At 34.5% G+C, this 11099-nt stretch overlaps 1 protein-coding gene across 1 annotated transcript; it reads left to right on the forward strand.

Annotated features, from left to right (window-relative positions):
- The first annotated feature begins 6563 nt into the window (after nucleotides 1-6563).
- LOC126802953 (uncharacterized) lies at nucleotides 6564-6968 on the forward strand. The gene has a single exon (XM_050530679.1). It carries the CDS (start codon nucleotides 6564-6566, stop codon nucleotides 6966-6968), a length of 405 nt encoding a protein of 134 aa, XP_050386636.1.
- The last annotated feature ends 4131 nt before the right edge of the window (nucleotides 6969-11099 follow it).

The raw sequence follows: 11099 nt of genomic DNA on the forward strand, positions 1-11099 counted from the left end.
AATAATTTTGGGTAACAGATGGGTTGCCGAGTGTCTCATGATTACACATATTTTTAAGTGAGGATTACTGAGGGTTTCCTTCTTCTATTTTTGGTGATGATTGAGTTAATATTACATTTCCAATTGTTTTAATACTTGACTGTATAAACTGGTAATGTATTATTAAAGTCAACTGAGTCGTATTGTGAACGCATTTTCGATAAATTGTTGTTGTAAGATGATTTCATTCTATTTGAGATTCTTTTAAAGTTATCATGGCTTTGAATTCGAATTTTTATCATTCGAAATTTTAGGGCTGTGACATTGTGCTTGAGGTTTAGATTGATAAAGAGCCCTTTGGAATTGATTGTTGTAGTTGGTGGAGCTTGCAATTTGATAGTCACCACTAGGAATTTGGAAACCTTGGCCTTGCTCACGATTCACAAATCCTTGGTCTCGGTTTTGATTGCCTCCCCACTCATAGTTAGGATGGTTTCTCCATCCGGGATTATAAGTGTTGCTATAAGGATCATTCATTGGTTTGGGTTGGAAACCAACTTGGTTGCATTGCTCCATGCTAACTTGATATGCACCTCCATTTGGACAAAGCATTGTCTCATGTTGGTCACTTTCACAAATTAAGCAAACTTGCTCAACCATCTTGCTTAACATAGGTCGGAGATGCTCTATATTTCTTTGAGCATTGAGAATCAAATCTAGCTTCTTGTTCATGTTGGCTTCAATCCTCTTCAACTTAATTTGCATTTGAGTGTTGGGTTGCTCCATCTCATAAGCTCTTATTTGTTGATCTTTCAAAATCACATTGGCTTCCTTCACTGGCCTCTATCACTTTGAATATCATAGAGTTATGATGTCTTTGCTAGTGAGTCAAGAATGCTTTCCGCTTCAATCTCATTCTTCTACATGAAGCTCCCTTGACAAGCATTGTCAATTCTTCTTTTAGTCTCTTGGCTTGACCCATTATAGAAGGTGCTCAACAAAAGCCACTTCTTCACACCATGATTTGGATAATTTTGCTCCATGTCCTTGAATCTCTCCCAAGACTCATGACACAATTCTGATGGGAAATCTTGGTAAGTCATGAGGGAGTTCCTTGATGCATTACTCTTAGATGGTGGAAAGTACTTCTTGAGAAATGTGGCATTCATCGCATCCCATGAGGTGATACTTGCCGCCAGAATCTTGTACAACCAATCTTTGGCATTATCCTTCAATGAGAAAGGAAAAAGTCTTTGCCTAACATTGTCTTCATCAATACAATTAAGTTGGACCGTTGAGCAAACTTCATTAAATAGCTTGATGTGCTTGAATGAATCACCTACAAAACAACCATCAAAAGCCGGTATAAGTTTGGAGATGAAGAAATCATGCAAACCAATCATGTTTATCTCTAAGTGATTGTAGTTCACAACTAAGGTTAATCAAGCCTTAATCATTCATCATGTCATGACAAACAATCATACCCGAATTGATTAAGTTTAAGCATGAATGTTCAACTTTTGAACTAGCATATTAGAGTTCTAATGAAAAGTGTATCAAACAAAATATTTATATCAATGTCATACAAGATTGGCTAGGGCTTTCACCCTAGCCCCAACAAACTAACTACTCACTCATAATCAAATACACAAACTTCAACATGTTTATGAACATCAAAGTAAAGAAAAAGTATAGAGGTGACTAGTGAATCTAAAGTTGAGGATGATGTGGATGAACTCATGGAGATCTTGACATGGTTGTGATGAAGGTGGTGGTGATGAAGATCCTCAAATGATGCTAGACTCCTCTTCTTCCTCCTTGATTGATGATGGTGTATGAAAAATAGTGGATGATGAGGTGATGAAACTTGGTGCTTTTAGAATGAGATTGGTAGATGGAAATGTTCTCTTCCTCTCTTCTCTCATTCCCCCCCCCTTTTGGTAGTGGTGGCAATGGAGGTTTTTGTAGAGGATAATAGTGGTAGAAAAAGTAGAGAAAAGTAAGAGATAATTGTGTAGTGAATGAGGTGGTTGGTTATGGAAGAAGTGGGTGATAAAGAAGGAAGCATGAGATAAAGGTGGAAGTGGATGTTTGTGGAAGAAGTGAGTGGATGACTAGGTAATGATGGACCTAGAGGTAATGATTACACTTAAAATCAAATCAAATTTTTGCATGTAATATATGTGTGGATTTTTGAACAATGAGAAACCATGATTTTGTGAGAAAAAGAAAAAAGTGGTGTAGTTAAATCCAAACTAAAAAGATGAGATCTAGTTGTGATAGAACAATGTTTTTCTCCTCATTTGCTCCTCCATAAGGTTAGTCGGAAAATGCATGGCACCACCACTTTTGGTGGTGCTCGGAAAATTTCTGGAATTTCACATTTTTCTTTTCTTGTCAAGATATTCTACAAAACATGGAAATGAATTAGTCTAAATTAAATTAAGCACATAGAATAAATAAATTCCATGTTTTAGGGCATTAGAATATATGAGTATTATGATCAGAAACTCAATATGCTTAAATAATAGTATAAATAGATTAGGACATCAATTTAGACTCAAAATTGAGTGGACTTAAATAATTAAAGAGATTGACCAAAAAAAATAATTAAAGAGAAAATGTCTAAAATGCCACTGATTTTTATACAAATTACATTATGCTACTCCACTAACTAACAAATTTATCATTCCACTTTTTTTTTAATTATTTCTGGAAATGGTAGGTGAAACCACAAGCAATGCCCATCTTAAGCCCCCAAACAGAGGCTCAAAACAAACAACAACCAGACTCACCAGAGTAAAATTATAACACATTAGTCATGAGCAAATGAAAACCCATTCTTGGTTACCGCCCTCCTATCTAATGGATGACATTTTTCAATGAGCTTGTCCACGATAGAGATAGCAAGGCAAGCACGTCATGTCCAACTCATCTCGACTTTGTGTTGTAATTAGTCTAATAATGCTTCACCAATAGCTTAATCAGCGCCCTAATAATCTCTGATCGTTTGCATCACGTGGTTGTGTTTGAAAGGCACATCATTAATTTGTGAGGTGCACCACAAGTCCACAACAATCTTCGCCATTGCACATTGATTAAAATCAGTCCCTATTGAGTCAAAAGACACATGATAATAGTGTGTAATTTCATTAGCACATATGTATCTATTAGATATATATCAGTCCATTAGTGCAATGCCTTTGTTGAGGTGTTATTGAGATTATCAGTGTATACTATTTAGATATGCACATACTTATTAAGATATATTGATATGAGCATAGAATACGACGTTCTGAATATGTTATATTTCTCATTTAGTTTAGTTATTCTCTTATTAAGTTTTAACTCAGTTTATTGTTTTTAGGTTCATTGGAGAAAAATAAGAGGAATATGTATTGAAAGAGGCAAAAAAAAGCAAAGAAACCCAAAATCAGATATCGGACTCTGCAGAATAGTCAACATCGACGGACCATAGCGGGCAAAATACATAGAGAAAAATTATGCATAATATATCAATGGAAAATCCTATGAGTGTAGTTTTCCAGATAATTTAGAACCGTAGCAATATCATTGTTCTGGAGAAAGTTATGTTCTATCTAATGATCCGAGGTCAAACTGTCCAAGAATAAAGAGACATTTTAGGGGATTCCTTGAAGCCTAGCAGACCTAAATTCTAAGAGAGTCCTTGCCGTGCATCAATGAAGCAAGGAAGTGGATTAATTTCAAGTCTTTGGATCAGTTTAGCATCATCTCAAAGAAAGGCCAAAATTACTTCAACTTTATATGGCTGCTTCCCTAAATTTAAGATAACATAATTAAGGAGTTGGGACCTCCTTTCTGCCACACCAAGTCTTCTATATCTCCTTCTCTACTCCATAATAGTTTGTTTATATTATTCTTTCTCCTTGGTCATTGCTCTCCTGTGTAATCATAGAAGTTGTGCTCGGAGATTCGATGAACAAAAAGTGTAACTCAATGAATTCTTCTTTTTATTTTAATTCAATCTTTATGTCTTTCATCATCGTATTCTTCTTCTTTTTGTTTTGATAATTAGTCTCTGTGTGTGAGTGTTTTATTTTTCTTACATTATCATATGATGTTCTAGCTATATGATTCATGCTTGTTAATTAGTTTTAAATCTATGATTCTTGTTCTTCATTCATATGTACCTTGCTTGTGTCTGGACTGTGTTGGTTAACATAAGTGGGTAGGAGAATCATAGATTACATGCTAATATGGGGTATTGGGCTACGTCGGCTATACTTTTGTATGAATATGTTTGACTTCATATTCTTCATGCTTTATTCATGTAAAAACATGGATGCATCGGTTTTTATTATATGAAATATCATTTGTATTTTGGTTGCGTCGGCTGATATTTAGGAGGGTTTAGAAGAATTCATATAAGTATTTGGCTACGTACATTGACTGTCTTTATCTAAGGAGTTGATTCAACATTAAACTTGCATGTTTCGGTTGTAAGGATTGAGATAGCGTAATTATATTTCGGGTTTACGTATGTATGTGTGCAATAAGGATGGTCATATGTACATAGTATATTTGTTTTCATAGGAATTTAGAAACAAACTCATCTCAGAAACAATTTATCTTGAGTTAATATTGGTAAATACTTAATTCCTTTTCTAACGCATTACCTTGCAGAGTACCCTCAATTCTCGGAGTATAATGATAATCCTTACTAACTACAATACCTCATACAAGATTTTATTGATGGCCATAAAAATGCACCATCATATATATATATATATATATGTATTATTAATGATTATAGCATGTAAGTTTCCCTTGTTTATATATTGTATGCACGTACGTATTGAAACTAGCAATGTTGCCCACACTTTGTTACGTGTTGTGAACACAGTCTAACTCCATTTGTTCAATCACATTTTGAGATTTCAAGACTTTAAGCTTGGCCAAACACATGATTTTATATATGGGTTCCTTTATCTATAAAGCCATGTAACAAAGGTCAACAACTAACTTGTAACCAAAAAAAAAAAAAAAAATCAACGACTAACTATGCCTAAAAGGAAGCAGACATTGGTGCTTTGTTATCAAGAGTAATTTTATAACCAACAGAATAAGGGATTGCTAGTTGTCAAGTTGAGCTTCAATACTACAAGTAATCTGTTAAACTACAATATGAAGAAAAAGATAATAAGTAGAGCACAATCACCGCATCAGGTGGTTGCTAGTAGGATGTAATGAAGGCAAATAATTATGCTAATAGCCTCATCACATCGTGAAATATGATCAACGAAGCAACACGATTTAGAACTATGAACTACCAATCTGAAACAATTGAGGAAATAAATGACACATGTAAGATATTTTGGACATTATCAATGTCAACTTCATGTGCAACAACTTATTACTCTTACTTCAGGACAAGCAATCAGACTTAGCAATGAAATCTCAATCAAGTTTTCCTACTTCATGGGGTGTACATAATTATTGATACCTCATTACATTAAGATAGTACATGAATGTTATTCATATTGCTAATAAGTAAGGAAAACCTTCATGGGAAGTTACGTATGTTAATTTGCCTATATATAGAATAGTTTGGTCCCCGCTCTAGCTATCACAATTACAACCGAGAATACATAGCTCTACCCATTAGAGAAGTCTCATCAAAAATAGCTCAGAGGAGAATCAACCAAGCCCGTCAACTAATCAAATTCATATTGAGATATAATCTGTGGCAGCTCCAGGTATGTTTGTGTTCTTAAGTTTGAGTATGATCTATGTGTACATATAATATAACTTATATTTGGTATCAAGAGTCAGGTCGTGCTCACTAAGAATCAGCATGACCATATGAATATTGTCTTGGTAAAAAAAAGGGTTTTTTTTTTCAAGTCTGAGGGAAAAGATTCACATATTTGGTCTTATTCAAAGGCCTGAATCTAAATAGCGAAGTGGAGCAAGACTTTATTGTTGTTTTAATCAACTAGCCTTAATTATGAGTTTCATTGCTCTAGATGTGAGATCCTCGATTAAACTTTCAACAAAGGGAATTTCCGCTTAAGGTATGTTGTTGACCTTATAATTAGGGAATCTTTTGCATCTCTTATTTTGTCTTCAGATTATCATTGACCCAACTTCATGAGAATTCTCAAACACAGAAGAAGATTATATCGTCTTGATCCAGTTCCGGTTTAGGTACTTTGCATACACTGCTACCCATAGCAGTCCCATGTAAAGTGCTTTATATTGGACCTTAGTATTGGATTATTTTTTGATGTTGATTTTAGATATTAGAATCCTTGCTCCATTCAGGAGGTTTAAATGATTACGGTTTCTGAGATTAATGTCAACATATAACAAAGCTACTCAACTTCATATGGTCACCTGAACTATCTTCTTGCCACTCTAGGTGTGGATATGTTCAAAATTTGGGTATATGATTAAGTTATAAAAGTGTCTAATAGTCTTTCTGGCATTCTAGGTAAAGCATGACACATTCATAATAGGCACTGCATTTTTGCTCTTTCAGTTAATATTTTGCTTACTTTTCTAAATTTACAGCTTTGAATATGTTTCTTAATTGCAATCAAATGGAAACTCTTCACATATCAAACTTCAAAAGTTGGAAACAAGAACTAGAATTATGTCTAGGATATAGTGATTTTGAGCATGTGCTGCATGAGGATCCACCAGCCAAGTTGACAACTACTAGTTCCAAAGAAGCTAAGGACAAATATGAAAAGTGGTACAAGCACAATGGGATGGCCCTAATTATTATGAAGAGATCTATATTTGAGGATGTGAATGGTGGAATACATGATGCAAAGTTAGCAACTCAGTATTTTAAAAACATTGAAGAGAAGTACCAAATATCGGACAAAGCTGAAACTGGAGCCCTTATAAACACTCATACTGGAATGAAGTTCGATAGAGTTGGACGTATCCGAGAATATATTCTGAAGGGTAGTGAAATTGCAGCAAAATTGAGGCTTTAGGAGTTATAATAGATGACTATTTTCTTGTACACCTAATTTTGAACTCACTACCTTCTCAGTATTCACATTTGGAGTGCAATTATAACACACAGAAGGAGAAGTGGACTGTGAACGAGCTGATATCTATTTGTGTTCAAGAAGAAGACAAAATTAAGAAGAGAAAAGGAGTGACTATTAATCTGGTCAGCAAGCTACAATTTAAGAAAAAGTTCAATAAGTTTACCTATTCAGCACCATCTACCACAAAAGCTACGACTAGAGCTTCTCAAGGATCTAACAACCCTAAGGATCAAAAATCAAGCTTCGTCAAGTGCTTCTTCTGTTGAAAGCCCGGACATGTTAAGAAAGAATGTAGAGCTTTTAATAACTGGATGAAAAAGAAAGGTATGAAATCTGATTTCCTAGATAAAACTGTTTTCCATCTAGAGTTAAAAACTGTCATGTGTCTAGTAGCTCTTGGTGGTTTGATACTGCATCTCCTATTCATGTTATTACTTCTATGCAGGGTTTTCTAAGAAAGAGGATTCTAAATAAAGATGAAGCTAGGATTAGCTCGGGGAATGGGAATAGAGTATATGTGAAAGCCATAGGAGTTGTCAGACTTGTTTTTACTACTAGTTTTACTTTAGATTTACAGAATGTGCTTTGTATTCATTCTATGCAAAGAAACTTGATCTCATGTTCTCTTTTAGTAAAAAATCATGGTTGTACTTTTGTTGGCAATAATAAAAGTTTAGATTTCTTTCAAAATTTTGAGTTTATTGGTGATGCTTCTTTACTTCATGGTTATTGGCATATGAACTGTAGAAATTCAATATAATTGTTTTTTACTGAAAAAGGTATTGGTTTTAAAAGGCCTAGATTGAATGAAAATTCAGCTTTTCTTTGGCACAAACATCTAGGACATATTTATGAAGAAAGACTGAAAGTTTTAGTAAAACAAAATGTGTTGCCCCCTTTAGATTTTTCTGATTTTGGTGTCTACATAAAGTGTGTCAGGGAAAAAACTACCATCCTTAGGAAGAAAAGTTCAGTTGAGAGTCAAGAGCAATTAGAACTTATACATATTGACATTTGTGGCCCTTTTCCACACAAAACTATATGCGGAAATCAATATTTCATTACTTTCATAGATGATTTTTCAAGATTTTGTCATGTTTATCTCATTTAAGATATTTAAGACACATGCATATAAGCAATTAAATAAGGTTATCAAGGTTGTTAGATCAGATAGAGGTGGAGAGTTTTATGGCAGGTATACAAAATTTGGACAAAATAATGGTCCCTTTGCTCATCTTGAGGAGTGTGGTTCAAGCACAATACACCACACCAAGTACACTGCAGCAAAAAAGAGTTGCAGAAAGAAGAAACATAACTTTGATAAATATGGTTCAGAGGATGTTTTGTAGGTCTGGTTTGCCTAGATTTTTATGGGGAGAAGCATTGAGGACTACCAACTATATCTGCAACAGGACACCAAGTAAATCAATAGAGAACAAGACCCCTTTTGAGTTATGGTTCAAACCAAGTTTACACCATTTTCATGTTTGGGGTTGTAGAGCCGAAGCAAGAATCTACAATCCTAAACAACATAAGCTAGATTCAAGGACTTCGAGTGTGTACTTTATTGGTTACCTGACTAAATCTAAAGGTTACAGGTTTTACAATCCTAATATTGGAACAAGGATTCTGGAAACTAATAGATGGATCCGATATTGCAAACATAGGTAAGTTTGAACCTGAAATTTCAGAAGCTGATTTGAATGACACTTTTGAGTGGTTCGTTTACTATAGTGACGAGAGTTTAGATACTGTGATAACTAATCAAGAAGAGAAACTACACATACATGACGGAGTTATACTGAAGCAATGTAGTCTACACATGCAGAATAGTGGATTGAAGCTATGCAGTCGGAGTTAAAGTCAATAGAAACAAACAAGGTTTGGAAGTTGATAAACCAGAAGGGTATAAGCCCGTGGGATGTAAATGGGTGTTCAAAACTAAGAAAGATGTGAAGAGAAATATAGAGAGATACAAAGCAAGCTTGGGTTCTAAAGGTTTCACTCAAAAGGAGGGCATCGACTACACAGAAACATTTTCTCATGTGTTAACCAAGGGTGCTTTCAGAATTTTAATGGCTTTAGTGGCACATTATGATCCTTAGTTTTATCAAATGGATGTCAAGACATCGTTTTTAAATGGAAATTTAGATGAATTATATGGTGAAATCTAAGGGTTGTATTGCTGAGGGACAAGATGAAAAGGTATGCAAACATAAGAAATCGATTTATGAATTAAAGCAAGCTTCTAGACAATGGTACCTAAAGTTTGATTCAGTGATTAGTTCGTTTGGTTTTGAGAAAAATAAGTTGGAAAAATGCATTTACATGTTGATTAGTGGGAGAAAATTTATTTTTCTGATATTATATGTAGATGACATATTGTTAGCAAGTATGGACTTAAACTTGCTGAGAGAGACCAAGAGTTTTCTATTGAAAATTTTGATATGAAGGATATGGGAGAAGCTGCTTTTGTGCTTGGAATAGAGATTAAGAGAGATAGAGAACGGAAGACATTGAGATTATCTCAGTGAAACTACATTGATAGAGTGCTTAAGAGGTTTGCAATGGAGACATGCAGATAGGGTGATTCACCAATGTCAAAAGGAGACAAGCGACATTTAGGTCAATGTCCTAAAAGTTCACTAGAGAGGAAAGAGATGGATAAGAGACCATATGCAAGATTAGTAGGAAGTTTGATGTATGCTCAAGTATATACAAGGCCTGATAATGCCTTTTCAGGTGGAGTATTAGCTAGATATCAGTTTAATCATTTTTATACTTGTGACCATGCATTATGCCCATGTTATTGGCTTAATTGAGATTATCAAAAGTCCTTGCAGAAACTACATGTGCATGATGATGAATTTAACGTGTGATATTATATTGATATTAGTAAGCAAATTTATATAGTTCATGATTCTATTTTGAATCCTGCATCATGGACTACTTGTACTGATATGTTTCATTTAGCACCTACATAGAGATTTCATATACATTAAATTGACTCCTGTGATCTGTGGCTACTTCTTCATGGTATCGAGATACTGGTGCTTTGTTAAGCGTTAGTTTTCTCATTGTCTGTTGAAGCAAGTTTCAGGTTCACTGAGTTTTAAGAACAAGTAGAAATTCATAGCTAGCCAGCGTGCACTACATGGTTGCTATATCTGGCCTTGGTGACATTCTTGTTGTGTTGAACATTGATAGTACAAGTGGGAGATTTTAAGATATTTTGGACATTATCAATGTCAACTTCATGTGAAACAACTTGTTCCTCTTCATTCAAAATAAGCAATCAGACTTAGCAATGATATCTCAATCAAGTTTTCCTACTTCATGCGGTGAACATAATTAATGATACCTCATTACATTAAGATAGTACATGAATGTTATTCCTATTGCTAATACGTAAAGGAAAACTTTTATGGGAATGTACATATGTTAATTAGCCTATATATAGAATAGTTTGGTCTCGGCTCTAGCTATCACGATTACAACCGAGAATACATTGCTCAGCCCATTAGAGAAGTCTCGTCAAGGATAGCTTAGAGGAGAATCAACCAAGTTCATCAACTAATCAAATTCGTATTGAGATATAATCTATGGCAGATCCATACCTGTTCTTAAACTTGAGTATGATCTATATGTATATATAATATCTTACAACACCACCTCAAAAAGTCTGACCCTAAAATCTCGTCTTGCTACTTATTGGTTTCTACTCTCAGTATTTCTGATATTGATCTCTAGTATATTAAGGATAGCAGGGAGAGAGGGAGAGAGGGAGAAGGGAGCTTGATTTTAATCAAGAAGAGCGAAACCTAATAGTGATCTACCAATATCTTCCAAAAACCTGATAGTGTTGTAGGATTTGTAGCAAATCCCATGAAATCTTACAAAGAGGACAACACGTACAAACCCACCTCTTATCTATAACTACCAAACATTTTATCACCTTCATTTCATATATCTTTTGGAAAAAAAAATCACCAACTCAAACCCTCCCCCAAATTCATCATGTGCAAAACTAAATTCAAATCGATCCATCATTTGCAGAAATTGGATGGGAGG

This window comes from Argentina anserina, chromosome 1 (assembly GCF_933775445.1).
Source record: "Argentina anserina chromosome 1, drPotAnse1.1, whole genome shotgun sequence".
In the NCBI taxonomy this organism is placed as follows: domain Eukaryota; kingdom Viridiplantae; phylum Streptophyta; class Magnoliopsida; order Rosales; family Rosaceae; genus Argentina; species Argentina anserina.

Bases quoted from the DNA above. Each gene is read 5' to 3' on its own strand.
- LOC126802953 (XM_050530679.1), top strand. From the start codon at position 6,564: ATGGAAACTCTTCACATATCAAACTTCAAAAGTTGGAAACAAGAACTA.